The sequence below is a fragment of the Physeter macrocephalus genome, chromosome 2 (genome assembly GCF_002837175.3).
Source record: "Physeter macrocephalus isolate SW-GA chromosome 2, ASM283717v5, whole genome shotgun sequence".
Lineage (NCBI taxonomy): Eukaryota > Metazoa > Chordata > Mammalia > Artiodactyla > Physeteridae > Physeter > Physeter macrocephalus.
This window is the reverse complement of record NC_041215.1, coordinates 76,178,720-76,197,255: the sequence shown is the minus strand read 5'-3', so window position 1 is coordinate 76,197,255 and position 18,536 is coordinate 76,178,720. Positions and strand designations below refer to the sequence as shown.

Sequence of the window (18,536 nt, the reverse complement as noted above, 5' to 3'; positions counted from 1 at the left end):
CTTCTATCAAGCTTTCTAACCATAAAATTGATAGTCTTCAAAATTAGTCAGCTACTCTCACTGGTACAGAGATTCTTAACGCGTGATGTAGACCCTTATGGAACCATGAAGATGTTCAGGAAGTCCTTGACATTATGCGCAAAATGGTGCAGTTGTGCATTTGTCCATTTTTCTGGGCTTAGGGGGCGTGGATTACATCAGCTTCTCAAAGGGGCTCAGGATATAAAAAAGTCTGCAAAAGAATGCATGAAATCAGCCTGCATGACCATTTGTCAGGAGTGCTAGAGAGAAGATAATCACTCTAAGGTCAATATTTATAATTCAGTGGTTACAGATAATGTAAGCAAAACTTTTATGCAGTGTGTGTTCAATCCTCTAATCATTCAGCAATTATTTACAGGTTGTTCATCAAATAATTTGCTCAGAGTGGTGGGTTGGAGGGAGCATCTATTTTAACTCCCCCTTTATGGGGAGAGTTAATGTGATGTACTTTTTTCCAGTGCTTTCCCACAGTGTTTGGTAGAAACTGCTACATGAAGTGGAGCCTCCATTAATAAACTGAATAAGAGGATGCAGTCTAGAACAAAGAATGGCAGCCCACAACACATGAGAAGAACCTGGACCCCAGATGGCAACCCAAGTTGAAGATCAGAGGGCAGAGTGCAAGTGTGAGGCTGTGAGCTGAACTGCTCTGGGTGTGGATAAATATAGCAGTGAAGGGCAAACAGAACGGACACTTTGTAATTTGACCCTTGGAGATTTGGAGTGGATCCTTGGATGCTCTGTCCCCCACCCATACCCCAAACATTCAGACCCTGGGTAATGAGTTAGCATGCAAACTGTCCTTTTGGAGAACATATCAGTTAAGAGCTGAAACAAGCTTAGAGTCTTTGCACTTATCTGATTTCTGCACAAATGCAGAGTTTGGCATTTAAAGTTGGTGTGTGCCCACTGGGAGAGCCCAGCCATTGTGTCCTGGCATCAAAACTTCTCCTTTGAAATTAGGATAGTGTGTAAACTCATCCCTTAAGAGCTTTGTAGATCTCTTGCATTTGTTTCTGGGGCCTGTTTGAATTTGTTCTTTAAAAGAGGCTGCTTAGAGAAAATTCCCGGCACCAGTGTAATGAAAAGGGATATCATTAATTTCTTCCTTTAAAAAGGAAGTGTTCCTTTGGGACCACTGATCTTTGTGTATATTAGGTCAGTCAAACCTAGCCTAATGTCTGGGTAGACTGGCTGTTCTAACTACCGACTGCCAAGCAGCCTAACAGGCCCTCTGCACAGCAGAGAAAGGAAATGGGGCTCTGAGTCGGTGGGAGCTCTAAATAGTCCTTATACCATTTAGGCGGATTACTGAAACATGACTCCTTCCCATTACACAAATTGCCAGACACAGAAAATACCAACAAATTAGTCCCACGCTTTTTAAATGTGGTAAAGTTCCAAGGTGATAAACTCTTAAGACTCGTGGTGGCGTCGAGAAAAAAACAAATGCAGTTTGTAGAAATCTTAGCACACTCCATAAGACTTGACAGTTTTGAATAGAAGGAAGGAAGGAATTGTTAACTTGAAAATTAAGTGCTTTCAGAAGTGATTCACATTTCAGGAGGGAGAAAAGGCAGTGGCAGCAGCTAAACATTTATTAGGTGCTTTACATATGCCAGGCTCTATTCTCACGCATTAAGCCCATAATCTGGCGTCTTATTATTGAAGGACAAAGTTCTGACCCAGAGTTCCCTCAAAGCTGCCAGAGCGTCTCCAACACTCACACACACGCGCGCACGCACACACACACACACACACACACACACACACACATCCTAGGAACACAGATCACAGAGCAGGAAAGTTCAGTGTAATAAAAGTCTTAAATACTAGCAAAGCAGTGGAAATATGGGCAAAATGTGGGAGTGGACAGGTTTGGGGTGGTGGGCAGAGCTCAGGAAGGCTTTGGTTTAGGATAGAGTACAGTGACATGCAGGTGATCAGGAGATCGCTGTGGATTGTTCTGAGTTGGGAGAAAAACTGTGGGCTCATTTAACATCAATTGTTTATCTTGAACTTCTCCCTCCTGTCATTATCCCAACTTCATATTCACAGTTTTATAAAAAAATGTATCTGTTCCCTTTTTTAAATCACAAGTAATTTTAATCTAAATCCAGCAGCAGTCTGAGCTAAACAAAACACTTACACCTAATGCCAATAATCCCCCAGGCATGGCTTTATGTCCCTTATTTTGCCTTCTTGCCTTTGAGCCTAATCAAGATAGAGCCCATGAAGACCTAAACCCTGGCCAGGAACAGTCAAATAACTTGAGTGTAATGTAGCAGACTTCAGAGTCTACAACTGAACATACAGCTAAGTGTTCAACCCCTTGAGGTTTCTATTTTTCTCTGTTCCTCTGAAGAGCAAAGAGGAAAATACATTTAAGAGGCTAAAATGGCCATCCAAAGTACCATCAAGAATGATCTGGGCCCTGAGAGCTGGTCCAGAGGCATCACTTACTTGATTTCTCCCTAGAACACGGCTCTGGGTTGGGTTCTAGCTCTGGGTTGACCAACTGGGACTCAGTTTTCTCATCTGTAAAATGAGAGGGTTGAGCAAAAGGATCTCAACCAGATGCCCAGCGACACAAGAATGGATTCATAAAATGGGATATTGTACAGCATTGAAAACAAACACGTTAATCTTAAAATATTATGTTAAGAAAAAAAGAAGAAGAAAAAAAGCTAGAAACTAAAGAATATATACTGTGTGATTCCAGTTATACAAAGCTGAAAAGCAGGTAAAACGAAACTACGATATTTAGGATGCATACTTAGGGGGTGACCTCTAGGGAGGAGGAGGAGAGTCATCATCAGGAAAGGGTAGCAGAAGTCTTCTGAGGTGCTGCAGGTTCTCTCTTCTGATCTCAGCTGTAATTGTGCAGGGACTTTATAATAATTCATTATGCTGTCCATCTCTTTTTTAAACCTTTTTTTTTCTGTCAGCATGTTACATTTCAGAATTTAAAACTAGGTTAAAAACAAAACAACCACAGTCTGATATCTCTCGTGTGTGAGCTTTTCCTGGTGTGAAGAGGGAACAGGCAGAGGGCCAGAAACATCTTTCACTCTTTGCCTGGCTGGTTCTTGATTCCCCTTCAGTTCTCAGCTTTGGTGTCAGCCCAGTGACCCTTCTCTGCTCCCATGAGACCATGAAGGTATCCCTGTCGTAGAACAACTCCAGGGGTCACCAAGGCTCGATCTTACTAACACCCTGGCCGAAGGAGATTTGATTTTAGGTTTACTTATCCATTTCTCCCTAGGAATGTAAACCCACAGGGCAAGCCTGGATCTTGCTGCATTATATACCACCAGCACCCAATATAGCACCCTCCACTTAATAACTGCTCAGTAAACATCAGCTGACCGAGTACCTGAATGAATGAGTAATAAAGGTGCATTTCACTCTCTCCCAGCCCTCTTTGAACTTAAACCGATAATTTCTCTCTTGCTAAGTACAGTTTTTACTGGAAGCAGACAACCCCAGAATCTTCCTGGTCATTCTAGGAGTTCTAGTTACTTAAAAGAGAGTCAAATAAAAGTGAAAACAGAGAAAAGTCTTACCATAGTTCTACAAACAGTTGTATAACCACAGTGTTTTCCCCCTCATTTAATTTTGAACTATGTCTCTCTTGCCTCCCTATAACACTTAGAATTGATTACATTTAATTCAGGGAACACACTCATGTCAGGGTCCTCACATATTCAATTACTGAACAACCAATCACCTTGTTCCTCTCAGGCTGTTTCCTTTTCTGGGAAAAGGAGTGGGTGCTATACTAAGATGAGAGCCAGGTTTATTTAAAAACATTTTTCTCCCTGATTATATACATAAAAAATTCATTACTGCTCCACAAAACACACTGTTAAGAGAATGAAAAGACAAGCCCCAGACTGGGAGAAATATTTGCAAAATACATATCTCACACAGGACCGGTATCTGAAATATGCAAAGAACTCTTAAACCCTCCAAATAAGAAAATGAACAACACAATTTAAAAATGGGCAAAAGATGTGAACAGACACTTCACCAAAGAAGTTATACAGATAGCAAATAAGCATATGAAAAGATGCTCCACATCAGGGAAATACAAATTAAAACAACAATGAGACACCACTGCACACCTATTAAAATGGCAAAAAGCCAGAACACTGACCACACCAAATGCTGGTGAGGATGAGGAACAACAGGAAGTCTCATTCATTGCTGGTAGGAATGCAAAATGGTGTAGTCATTTTGGAAGACAGTTTGGCAGTTTCTTATAAAACTAAACAGGTACTCTTATCATATTATCTAGCAATCACACATTTTGGTATTTACCCAAAAGAGTTGAAAACTTATGTCCACACAAAAAAGTTTATAACAGCTTTATTCATAATTGCCAAAACTTGGAAGCAACCAAGATGTCCTTCAGTAGGTGAACTGGTGAACAAATTGTGGTACGTCCATATAATAGATTATTTTCAGCAAAAAAAAGAAATAAACTACCAAACCATGTAAAGACATGGAGGAATCTTAAATGCATATTGCTAATGGAAAGAAGTCAATCTGAAAAGGCTATATACTGATGTATAATATGTGTGATTCCAACTTTATGACATTCTGGAAATGGCAAAACTATGAAGACAGTAAAAAAAAAAAAAAAAAAAAAAGAAAAAGAAATCAGTGGTTGCCAGGAGCCTAAGGAAAAAGAGGAAGGGATAAATAGGTGGAGCACAGGGGATTGTTAGGCAAATAAAACTATTCTGTTTGACACTGCAATGATGGATACATGTCATTACACATTTGTCAAAACTCACAGACTGTACGACACAAAGAGTGAACCTTAATGTGAATTATGGACCTTGTTAATAATAATAGATCAATATTGGCTCATCATTGTGAACAAACAAGCCACATTAATGCAAGATATAAATAATAGGGGAAACTGGGGGGAGAGGGAGAGGTAAGGGAGTATATGGGAACTCAATACTTTGTGCTCAGTTTTTCTAAAAACCCAAAACTATTAAAGAAAAGTATTAATTTTAAAAAAAACTCAAAAAATTTATTACTCCCAATCTTGGAAAACAAATAAAAGTTAAAAAGAAAAATCACTCCACGCCTACTACACAACTATGTTTAAAGTTGAAAAGAATCTTTTAAAATGAAAGAAATGAGGCAGCCAAGGTTAACAGTGAATTTGTGCTGTTTCAAATATATCGAGTAAGAAAAGAATGTAAAAATAAAATTCCTCTTGGCACGTTTTACAGCCATGTCATCAACGGCCAATTCTGAAAGCCAAGCACCCTAACTTGACTCACACATGCCCCCACCCCTGCCCTGCGTTGTTTGGCAGCTACGTTCCTGACATCCTGGGTCAATGCCAGAACCTAACTTGGCATCAGCAAAGAGGGCATCCTGACCTAATGCACTCAGGAAAGCACCGTAAAAGTTTCTGCTGAACCCTCCTCAGAAATGTTTGCAGTAACAATCTAAGCAGAAATAATGTCCCCAAACTATCCAACTTTGTAACAGGCTTTAATGAGCTGCAAGAATGAGAACAGGCTGTCACAAGGCTGTCCCTGAGGTATGTGACCTTAAGAACTGTGGCTGACAAATGACCTCGTGGCTTCTACCTACCAGCCCTCACAGTGGCAGCCACTTTCCCCCTCCAGCCTCAACGCCTCCAGTGGAGCCCAAATCTCACTGACTCAGCTGGCTGAGGGGTGGATGCAGTGCTGACCTATGTGGACTGCATTCCTTCTTCCTTATCCTCCACACCCCCAAATTTCAGGGAAAATGCTTTGCCAAAAGGAATCTTTGCCTCTTGGTAGGTACTGTATACGGTTCCTGTAGAAAGCCACAATTTTGCACAGAAGCCTCAGCTGGTGGTAACTGCTGTGACTGCAATTGATGACCCAAGCACTCTGCATTCTCCAAAATTACAAAATTAAGCAAGACCCAGACAAGATCTAGTAAAATGAGGAAAGTCTTTTAAACAGAATAGGGAAGGTGTGTAATTAATATAAATGGGGCTAGGTTAGAAAGTAAATTTGGGATTTGGAGAACTACAGTCTCTCCTCTTTCTCCTTCCATTCCTCTGCCCTCATGCCTTCAAGCCTCAAACCGTGCATTCCTTATGTTGGCCTTGCCTAAATTCTTTTGCAAAAAGCCAGGACACAAACATTATGGCAATGACATACATATTAGAGGTACAAGCAAATATTCAGATCTGGTAGGGTTTTGAGCACTTTTGCCTTGCAAGAGGCTAGCAGAGGCAGTAGAGGTTATAAAATAGAAATATCTTTTAGAGGCAGTAATTTCTAATAATTTTAGAAATTGAGACACTTTTAAAAGTCTGGAACACTCCCCTCTTCCTCCTCCATAGCAAAGTTACAAGTAAATGAAACTTTGTTCTTGACAACTTCCTGAGAATTTAATGAGATCACTTGAGATAAATGTGGACACGCAATATGTTACCAAACTTGCTTCGGAAAATAACAGCTGCAAAGACCCAGCCATTAGAATTGCATTTGTCTCTTAAGTGTCTTACTTCACTGCTGGGGCTGTGTTTGGCATACAGTAGGTGCTTGATAAGTGTCTGTTAAGTGAAAGAATAGAAAGCCATATATATAAAGTTCACTTTTTCTGATTCAATATAGTATCATAGAGATAGGGGATGTGGTTCCCAAAGGGCAGTCCCCCAACGAGCAGCACCACATCACCTGGGAGCATGATAAAAATACAAATCCCCCCTCTCCCATACCCCACACAAAATCGGAAACTATGGAATGGGCCAGCAACTTGTTTTCACAAGTGTTCTGGGTGATACTGACATTTACTGAAGTTTGAGAATCATCAGCCTAAAAAAGATCCTTTAACAAAGAGGTGTGTTTTTCTACCCACCCCCCGACCCCTGCACTAAAGGTAAGAACTCTAGGCCTGTAATTCCTTTACCATCTCACTGAGAAAAGTCCTGAGACCGAGGCTTCATGATGAGGGTTTATGGTGAATTCCGTGGCACCCAGGCAAGAAGAAAAGATGGATCAGCCATATGGGAGCCAAAAAGAGCAGGGATTTGAAACACCAGAGATGACCCATATGTGAGGGCACAAGAGTGGCCTCTAAGCCTTGTGTGTGGCTTTCTGCCATGGCATTGGGTGCGGGACAGGGAGGCCCAGTAGCCTTGCCTCCATAGGGTCTGGCTTCCATGTGCTTTCCCGACAGGGACAGGGATTATGTTGCCTTTGAGTCTCTGTTGTAGGAACACGCTCTCCCTGTCAAATGGGCGACATCTGAACCCTTTATGATCACAGTGGCTGTGGTTTGGCAAGCTGCTTGTATCCCCTTCCAAACACAGGCAGCAGTGTGAGGTGATTCTGTAGCACAGATCCAAGGCTCAGTCTTGCCTGATACAGTGATCTAATTTAAAAAATCAGTTCTCGGCCCAATCAAGTTCAACTTCCAGTATTATTATAGGATGACCAGCTTGTCCCAGTTTGCCTGGAACAGTTCCGAAAATCCACATCTTGGAAAACCTTCAGTCCTGGGAAAATTGAGATGTTTGGCCACCCTAAGGATTAAGAGTTCCAAGGATAAAATACAGCCCAAGTTTTCTTTCTGATAGCTGAACTTCTGCCAAGATCAACAAAATTTAGTGATGAGCAGTAAGGAAGGTAAAGGCAAATAACAAAGTAGATGGCATTAGAGAAGTAAGTGGGTAAAAGAAAGGGTGTGTGATTTGCTCAGCAAATCTGAAGAAAGATCTGAAACCAGATCACTAAAGCCCAAAATCAGACTCTCTGGCAGAGGCAGGGGGCTCCACCACACCCTGACACTGCACGCTGCCAATGTGACACCCTTGGGAGGCTGGTACAATACCACCTGCTCCCCAGCTCCCTAAAAATGTACTAGGCTCCATCTTTAAAAAGCCATGTAGTTAAAGTTACTCTTAGCAAATGCAATGACTTTTTGACCTTCAAAAAAAATACGAATAATTTATACTACCTGTAGATGGGAAGATAGCCAAGGGCAGGACTACCCCCATGTAGGTGAGGTATCACAGGAAACCCAGGGGCAGGCAATGACAGTCCTTGAACAAGCAGGTCACAAACTTAAACTAAACTTGTATACTTCACACTAAGAAAATACAGGTAAAGCACCTAGCATGTGCCCAAAGTCAATACCTACTACATCTGTGGCAGTTCCCTTTCTTTCATTCATTGGGATTTCCTCACATCCCCCACTCAGATCCCTTTTTTTATTGATAAAATGCAGAAAAAAATGCTTAAAACCTGTTTTTTTAGGCCACAACCAAGGAGAAAAAGAGAGAAGGTGGAAGGAAAGTATGTTACAAAAAATGAGCACATTAACAATAGCAGGAAACACCAGCTTTGTGTTGAGAGAGAAGAAAGTTAAAATAATTAGGCACATTAAGTAAAAATCATAATGGCTGAGGGTCATTTAATGCACGGGTAGGTGGTCCCATTTCACAATGGTCTCCAAGGATCTCTGCGTTACAGCCAGTGTGACAACTGTTGTTAATAATCATGTCCCAAGACGCTGAGAATAAGGAGAACTGTCCAGTACACTTAATATGAAAGGGAGTTGTAGGTTTAAGAAAGTTTCAGCTGTCTGGAAATTGTAACTTACATAGAATACCTCATACATTGATAGTGTCTGTAGTCTATCCTCAACCCATCGCTCCCAATTCACTGAGTTTATACCCTTGCTACTCAAAATGTGGACGATATCAGCAACACCTGGAAGCTCCTTAGCACTGAGGAATCTCAGGAGCCACCCCGACCCGCTGAATCAGAACCTTCACTTTAACCGGATCCCCAGGCTGTTTGTTAGGACCTGCGTCAGCTGGCTCCGCACCCCCATGATACTCTTCCTGCTCTCAGCTCCAATCACCCGGGCTCCCTTCTACTCTTCACATTTTCCACCATGCTCTCGCCTCAGGGCATCTGCCTCGCTGTTTCCTTTGCCTGTAATGCTTTTCTCCTAGATATCCACATGGCTAATTAGCTCACCACCTTCAAGCCTTCTCAGTGCAGCCCACCCTGACTACCCTATTTAAAAGTAAACCGTCCTCCACACTTTGGCCCCTCCCAATCTCTCTTGCTGTATTTTCTCCCCTATAACACTTTGCCTTTCTAACATCCCATACAACTGACTCATGGATTATGCTTATTATTTATTGTCCCTCTGCTAGAATGTAGCATCATGAGGACAGGACTTTTTGACCGTGTTGTTCCCTGATGTATCACACATGCCTGGAACAGTGCTACTGAAGTGCGGTCTGCAGGCTGACTCTTGCTACTGGTCCCAACTATCAATAGATCACTAAAGAAATTTAGAGTAATTTAAGTTAGAGCAAGAAATTTTGAAAAGTTTAGATCAATTTGATACGGACACCACACCTACATGTGTGATTAATTTACCTAGTAATTCATTTTTACTATATTTCATAAAAGTATCAGACTATGCACATTGGAAATTAAAACACCCAACCCAAAACGGGTCTTTTAAAACTGTTTTGAGAGGCACTGGCCCAGGAAAGTTCCTGGCACTTAGTAAGTGTTAATAAATGTTTGCTGAATAAATAAATAGAAGAACAGATGGTTAAAGAATAAATTTTTGGGCTTCCCTGATGGCACAGTGGTTAAGAATCCACCTGCCAATGCAGGGGACATGGGTTCGAGCCCTGGTCCGGGAAGATCCCACATGCCGCGAAGCAGCTAAGCCCATGCACCACAACTACTGAGCCTGCGCTCTAGAGCCCGTGAGCCACAACTACTGAAGCCTGCAAGCCTAGAAGCCTGTCCTCTACAAGAGAAGCCACCGCAATGAGAAGCCCGTGCACTGCAACGAGGAGTAGCTCCCGCTCGCCACAACTAGAGAAAGCCCACGCGCAGCAAGGAAGACCCAACGCAGCCAAAAATAAATAAATAAAATAAATAAATAAAATTTTTTTAAAAAAGTAAATTTTTACATAGTAAAGCCAGATCGGGTCTGTATATATGCCTGTGAATACAATTAAATAATTTCTGCTTGGATCAGTGGCAAAGTGATTCGTACTATGAACTTCCTGGGTATACTGTGCTTTCCTCTCCCGTGTGAGGAATGAGTCGATCTCAAATGGATCAGTTAAGGACCTTCCTGAGATTCTCTGACTAAGGGGCAGAAGACAGCCTTTGTCCAAGCCCCACATCTGCTCTCTTTCGCCTGCCTGCTCTAAGCAGAGATGGCCTGATTAAGCAACTTTAGATTTACTCCCTGCCTCCCCCCACCCCCATATCCCCCAGGCCCCTTTATGAAACAGTGAAGTTAGCACTCACGGCCAGGTAGAAGGTAAAATCGTTGGGTGTTGGTGTTTTCTTAAAATTGAAAAGGTCATAATATTCTCAGGCTTTCACAGAAACATGGATTGAAGTAACGGGTCATTTAAGGCAAAGAATTAAACATAAAGGTACAACTGGCTAAAATGTCTCTTGCAGAATAAATATACTCTTAGTTTTGCAGCTTATCACCTTGAAAACGTAAACAAAACTGGAAAACTTTTGTTCTTCAATCCATCTTTGTTGCCTTCTAAGGTCAGGAGGAATCTGATTTATAAATGCTTTTTCCTGCCCAAGCCTTCCTTCCCTCTCCCCCTGCTCAGAACAGCAACAGCAACAAAATGAAACAACTTGGATCTTTTCAACTTGTTCCACCAGTATGCTCTACCTATTTGGGGGTGCCTAAAAGATCTTTTATTTTGTTCCAGGATTATTAAAAATACGGTTTAAAACTTTCTCTGACTCATTTACTCAAGAGTTTCATTTCATTCTTGCTTCCACTATATTTCATCACAGCTTTGGATGCTCATGAATTCAATTTGGGAACCTAGGCTAGGTTGCAAGGAGAGAATTCAGAAATGAAAAGATAGGACCCCAGAGAGTTTAAACCCTAGTAGATGCATAAAAATAACTGTAATACAAGGCAGAATGCAGTAAGTACTAAAGGAAAGTCAAAGCGCTCAGAGGAAGCCATTGTGGACTCTGAAGAACAGAGAGGACTCAGAATGAACAGTAAAGGAGGACAGGTGGGTCACAGGGAGCAGCATGAACAAAATCACAGAGGAGAGAAAGAACACACTGGGCATGCGTGGAGGATAGACAGTAGTCTGGATATTCTGAAGCACAGGATTTAAGGGAGAGAGATCAGCGGACGATAGAGCTAGAAAGGAAGATTAGGACCAGAACAGAGACAGCCTTGTATGTCATGCCAAGAAGTTTAGAGATGATGCTGGAGCAATGGGGAGCCACTGAAGATTATAGTGGAAGAGAATGTTATGATCAGGGTATGCTTTAGAAAAGCTCCTCAGATATCTGTGCATGAGGGAAGTTAAGGAGGAAAAGAATGGAAGCAGGAAGACCACTTAAGATACTGTTTACAAGAGTTTAAGGAGAAGTCATGGTAGGGGTGGCAGACCCAACAGAAAACCATCTAGATTGGAAGGAAGGAGCAACTGTGACATGAAAGTGCATATGAGCCATTTACAACAAATCAGATGTGAAACTTATTAAAAAGTTTGACTTTTGGGGATACTTTTCTAAAGAGAGGGAAAGATGATTATAATCCAACAAGTCTCTTTAGTAGTTAATTAAAAATGCAATATATTTTTACTCCTCCTAAACTATACCACCAAAACTTAATGCCTTACAGTAAGAACTTTATTTCTCTACCCATTTTTTATACTTAATTTGCATTTATATAATATCAATAGCAGTATATACCACTGCAGCATCTGACACAATAATGTACCCTGACTATGAACCAGACACCATGCTGTGCCCTTTACTCCTACTAGCTTATTTAATCCTCAGTACAACCCTTTGGCTATGAACTACCATTTCCCTATTTCACATGTGTAGTTATTGAGGTAAGGAGTTGTTACATAGCTTTATTAACACTACACAAGAGAGCAGAGATTTTAATCCAGGCAGGTCTGACTCCAGAATCTGTGCCTTTGGTTACTCAACTATGCTTTAAAATTTTCTTTTTACGTGTATTTTAAAGTAGAATGCTAAACGAGAACAAAGACCGGATGGGACACATGGAAAACAAATAGCAAGATGATAGATATAAACCAAAATATATCAACAATCTCATTAGATGTAAATGGTCTAAATATCCCAATTAAAAGGTAGAAATTGTTTGGATAGAGAAAAATGCCAACCAAATTCGTGCATAATGGTTTCTGTTCCACTCACGATCTTTTTCCTCAATTTTCTTTTTTGTACTACTCCTACCCCTACCTCATGTGGCCTTATTCCTAAACACTATCTGGCTGTGGGGAAATTAGTCCATTGGACAGTTTTATCATTTTTGGCATATTTATTTAAAAGGTTCTGCTGTAATACACTAATCCTCTCTCATCTCTCTTGAAGAGTTTGCTTTGTATGAACGGAAGGTCCTAACACATTTATTACGCATTTCCCACTTCATATTGTACTACTTTGTCACTGAAAAACAGACTAAGAAGAAAATTTGAGAAACCTAAGAAACTACTGCATATTTCAAAAGAATAAATTAGGTCAACAGTAAGTGTAATATTAGTATTTTAAGTTGAAAAGATTTTTTCCTTTGGAATGATCCACCTTGTGCTTAGTTTTTCCTGGTTCATAAATATTTCTTATGATCATGCTTCTATTTTATCTTCCAGAAGTATTGACTATAGCCATACATATGGCCCCAAACTGACTTTCTACCATATTCTGTAGCAAATAATTTAGAAAAGGGGCCCAAAATTCTATTTTCTGTAAGAGTGTGGCAAGATGTCTACATGCTTGCTGAAAGAACAGCTGTGTTGCCAAAAGGGCAGAACTTCTCTCTAAATCCATAGTCTTTACCAAGCCCTAGATTTTGACCCTGAACTATCTGCTCCACTGAAAGCTGGTCAACTGTTTATCTTTCCTTTAAGAAAATAAAGTTTAAAAATATGGAACGCTTCACAAATTTGCATGCCATCCTTGTGCAGGGGCCATGCTAAACTTCTCTGTACCATTCCACTTTTAGTATATGTGCTGCCTAAGCGAGCACTAGAAAATAAAGTTTTAAAGCAGTTTCCGAATTTGAGGTTCTTACAAGTAAAGGGAAAAGTATGGCTTTTGATATTCATTTTCTTCCTTCAAAAAAGTAAACTTCAGTGGCACAGGTGGGCGATAAACTGCTACTTTTAATGCAAGTTTTGTTTCCAGTCTTTATGGCTTCCCAAACCTGAACTTTCTGCTAACATTAGGTTATATTACTATCTGCCTTCTACACAGTCCTGCCTAAACAACTCACTAAGAAGTACAAAAGCATGCAAACAGTAGAAACGGCTTGCAATTCAAAATGTTCTTCTTACCAGATTTTGCAGGGGCTCCCCTCGAGGGATTCAGTCCTGGGCAATCTGGAGCAGCATGGCATGTCTGAGAAGACAGAGACTCAGTCCCAGAAACTGAGTGCTTCAGAAAGACCCAGTAAAAGAAACATTATTTTTATCCTCTGATGAGGCAGCCTTAGAACTTGGCTTCCATTTAACTAAGGGACCCTTAACCTCAATGGTACTAGGGAAAAATCTAAGTATATTGGGGTCGTGTGGTTAGTTGCACGTGTCTTGCAGTAGAATTGAGTAGAGGTCCTCTCCTTGGGGCAATCAGCTGCGGAGTCTCAACACCTTTTGCTTCATCCATTTCTTTCTTCCTCTGAACAAGCCAACCTAGCCCCCTCTTAAATTAATTATAGTCCATATAGAAAACAGCTATGTGCTGATTTTCTCCTATACTAATTTTTATCCCTAAGAAAGAAAAAAGGAAACCTATAGGAAGGTATTAATCTACTTAACATTTCTAAGTATATCATCCAAAGGATTTTGTTTTTTAATCTTACATATGCTCAGCAGAGTTACTGGCAAAAACTGTACATTTTCTTCATTTCATCCTTTCAACATCAAATAGTAGGCAGTAAAAATTGGATCAGACTTCAAAGCCTGCTGTGGGCTCCAAGTCACAGAGAGACGCCTCCATTTCACATATTGAATTCGAGCAGGATATCAAAGTGCTACCAAAGAACCTCAGGTCCTTACTCAAAAAGAGGCTCTAACATCTGTAGAGAGTGGAGTGCACAGACAAATCACCTCAGGGAGCAGCTAGCATTTATTCTCAGCAGCAAATTCCCAGGCTTTTGATTCTCTCTTCACTGTACCTCCCTGTCTCTCTGCTGAACCAAAATTCTTTAGCAAGCTGGGCTTTTGTCTCAAAGCCTTCGAACTATCACTAACAGTTCATGTTTGGATGGCCTGACCAAGCCGCCATAGACAGGCACCACGACCACGGACTCGGATGAGTCTGTAATAAGGATACACAGTTACTTCAGAATCAAGATGTCCTTCTACCTTATTTGAATGTCCTGCGAAGACATCACACCCTTTTGAAGAACTCTGGGCTTGTGAATGCCTAAAAATAAAAATAATAATAATTTTTAGAAGGCCTGAAAATGATAATTAAAAAAAAAAACTTAAAGAGGGTTGCTTTCCTCCAAAAATGGATCAGAAAATACTCTTTACTTAAGATTCCATTGTTTTCCATTCCAGTCCTTGGTTAGAAGGATATGGTCAACTTAAGGAAACGCATCCTACCAGGTGCTGCTCATACACCCACAGTCAGCCTGGGATGCTAAGACCCAAGAAACTGCCCCTTTTAAAGTTGTGTAATCTAATCTAGTTTACTATTGGCGTTCACTGACTTTACCAAGTAGCCAACCAAGTTGATGCAAAGGCTCTACTTCCCACCCAGCACATTAATCACATTGTTAAATAATTCAAAATAGATCGTGTAGTCAAATAAGTTTGGGAAATGCTGAACTGTACATAGTTTAAGAGGTTTCCTTACTGCAGAATGATCTTTCACAATCACAATATGCATTTATGGGTTTCTAAAGTAGGGTGTATGGGGGGAGAATTCAGTTTCCTAAACTACTGTGACCGAGAAATTTAAAAAGTGATAACTTATTAACATCTAGTAATGTTTCATGGAGCAAAATTTGGAAAAATCAACTGTGCTGTGCCTCAATTTCCAGAAATTGGAACACGCTGTATAAAAGTGTGATGATTATAACTCACTGTTATATAAACAGACTCTTACAGCTCCTTTCATATGGAACCCAGGAATGTGGAAAGCACTGACAAGGGGAAGGGAAGTCTGGATTCTAACTCCTGCCTCAAGATCCCTGATCTTCCTCTCTGGTCTCTCTGTCTCTGTCTCTCTTATACACACACATGCATGCGCGTGCACACGTGCACACACACACACACACACACACACACACACACAATTGGGTAAATTTCTGTAGTATTCTGGGTTCTAGTTTTCCTCATCTATAAAATGAAAGGATTGAAATAAGTTATTCCTAAGGGCTCTTCTAGTTCCACATTTAAAATCTTATTCTTTATTTAAACTGACAATTTCATTTTTTGAATTTCTGTGAATGGTTCATTGGTATTACCTTCAAAATGCATCTATATAGATTATAAACAATATACCCATTTAAAAAATATCACATCAGTACCTGGGGAGGAGACTATGATGAATATAAATATATATTTATTTGTGTGTGTATAATTGTTTATCATATGTCTCCCACTATGAAATATAAGTTCCAAGAAGGCGGGGACTAGGTCTGCTTTATTCTGTACTCTGTATTAGCACCTAACCCTATGCCTGGTACACTGTAAGTGCTCAATAAATATTTGACAACTTGAATGAATGAAAGGGCTAGTGGACCCACAAAATATGGGCCATGAAGAGCACCCTTTACATTAAAATTAAATTAAGTAGCATTTATATAGCACTTCATATTTTAAAAAATGCTTTTATATATCTAATAAGAATTTCACAACCATTTGAGCTAAGTGCTTTAACTGTCCCTATTATATAGCTGAAGAAACTGTAGTTCAGAGAGGACAAGGGATCTGCCCAGGGATCATGGGACATACCTGGCAGAGCTAAGACACTGACCCCTGTTAGTTTGACTCCAATTCCTCTGCTCTTCCTCTGAACAATGAAAACCCCCTCTCCAATGCCCTTGGGTCTCTGTGCATTGGCCCAAGGAACTCACTCCTGTCAGCTTAGGCAGGTCTCAGTGGCAGTGGGACACCTATAAGACAGGTGGATTCAGTTCTTCTAGGAGTCCTGGTGGGCTTTGGAGAAAATCTAAGGAAGAGAGTTTAGCTGTTGAATTACCATGGGGTCTCCAATTTCTGCCTTTCCTGCACCTAAAAGAAAATGAAAACTCTTAAGAACTCCTCTTGCTTGCATGGCTTTTCAGGTCCAAAGGTCAGTGCAGATACCCTCCAACAATACACTGGCAGTCGGCTCATCAGTTTGACTACCTTCTTATTCAAGCCTTTGGGAGAATCTAAGGCATCTCAATATAATTTTTACATGTGTTACATGGTTTTAAAAGGCAGAGGCAGGATGGGTGGCGTCCAAAGGCAAATAGATGAGAAAATACCTGACTAAACAAAGTTAGGCAGGTTTCTTTCCTAAGAGGATTTCCAGAACCTTTAACTTAATAATATGCACAGTGAAACCTTAAGAGTGGGAGAGAACAGGCAGCATCCCCCAGATGTTATCCTAACAACGCAACCCTCCCCTGGAGCATGTCAGAGGCCCTGGTTCGTATAACATGCCTTAGAAAACACTAATCTGAGCAGCCCTTATTTGAAACAAGTTCCAATTTGCCTTTCAAAAAAGGGTTAAGTCAATTTTCTTCAAAAGCCTAACTGCCTCAACTCTTCTGCAGCAAATTTATCAGATATGTTGTCATTTGCCTCAGGGACTTGAGCCTGGCAACAAATGGATAATGCTTTTGCAAGCTGTCACCACCAAAATAAGGAAAAGCACAGTGAAAAAATATCCAATGCTTACTGCCTGCACACATGCCACCAGGCCATGGGCAAAGCATGGATACATGGTTATCTCATCTAATACTTCCAACAACCATGTGGATTGGTTCTATTTTTATACCCGTTTTACAAATTAAGACTCAAGAAGGTAATGACTTGTTTCATGTCATAACTAGTAAATAGTGCAGCATAAAACCTGCCTACATAGAAAAGGAGACTCCAAGGGAAATTATTGATTCAGATATGAATTATCAGTTACTGATAAAACCTTAGACAAATGATTGATGGTGAATAGGACATTCACATGGTGCCAAAGTACCACTGTACAGATTCCTTCTTTAGGTCACAAGGGGAGCAAGGGAACTGCATATGGGAGAAATCAGGTTACCATCTCAATCCAGTGCAAATCTTAGTACCGCTAATGCCCAGACAATATTGTCTTGTGATGTGAGGCAATATGAAATATTTGACATCACCCAGGATACTTATATTTTTTCTTTTAGTCAAAACATTTAACTTTAATCTAATCAAAGCTTTAGATCTAACTTACAGTTTACCCCAAACACAAGGTATAGAGGGGAAAAGCAAGCTAGGACTGCAAAGAATCAAGCAAATATAGAAGGTGAGTTATTTTATGGAATAATTGGCTCATTCTCTTAACAAGTCAGTACCATGAAAAAAGGGAGTATTGTATATTAATAGAGATTTAGGGAAATAACAAGTTGATGTAATGTCTTAGATTAGATCTTGGCTTGGACAAACAGGTGTAAAGGACAATTCTTAGAACAATTGGGAAATTTTGATTGGTATTAGATGATATTAAGGAATTATTCATTTTAAAGCATGATATTATTATTTTGAACCTGCAGGAGAAATTTTTTGAAATAACACTCTTCTCAGCCTCTGTAAGGAATCTGATGCTAAATGACAGAAGCAATACATTTTGTTATCAAAGGGTGGTGAACAGGAGGTAGTTGTCTCTCTAGAAATGATTCACTGCATATTTCTAGGGCTCCTGTAGCTCTCAGAAGTCATGACTAAAGTCTTAAGCAGATTGCCTCCAGGGCTTGGCCACTCTGCCGCTTTACTGCAGTCATTGAATTGTGGGTTCTTGGGGAGACGAAAACTCTCCGTCACCACTGAAAACCCTTCTGCTGGGCCTCTGCCTGAAAAGCCCCCCAGACGAAAGTCACATTTAATTCCCTTTTCTTAACCCCCAATCCCAGTGTGACCGGATGAGAGGCAGGGGGTAGGCTGGCTCCTGAGCACACGGCTGCCAAGAATGCCCTAGCATCTCTCTTGTGCAGCAAAGATCCATGGGGCCAGCTGGCTTAGTCATGCTGGGCTGGCAGCACTAGGTGAAGTCACCTTGTTCCAAAACTGGGTCTCAGCTTTGCAGCCTCCAAAAGTCAGTTTGCCAGTTCGTTGAGGGGTAATGATTTTTTTGAGAGCCGAGTTGTACTAACCAAACTCAGAAGAGTCATATTTGAAAAGCAGAATGCCAGTGTGTGATTTTACAGTGAATACAATAATCTGGACTATACTTTCCCCCTCACTAGTTGGCTGATACACTCTG

At 40.6% G+C, this 18,536-nt stretch overlaps 1 protein-coding gene and 1 non-coding gene across 2 annotated transcripts in view; both read right to left on the bottom strand.

Moving 5' to 3' along the window:
* MYO3B (myosin IIIB) overlaps nt 1-18,536 on the bottom strand; it is a 511,858-nt gene that overhangs the window by 63,830 nt on the left and 429,492 nt on the right. Inside the window, exons 33-34 of the mRNA XM_024122281.1 lie at nt 14,450-14,510; nt 13,421-13,520 (exon numbers count right to left, since the gene is read on the bottom strand). Coding sequence (XP_023978049.1) covers nt 13,421-13,520; nt 14,450-14,510 — 161 coding nt within the window. The remainder of the gene's footprint in view (nt 1-13,420; nt 13,521-14,449; nt 14,511-18,536) is intronic.
* On the bottom strand, nt 13,007-13,113 carry LOC112064574 (U6 spliceosomal RNA). Its single transcript, XR_002891538.1, has one exon. It is a non-coding gene; the product is annotated as a U6 spliceosomal RNA (small nuclear RNA).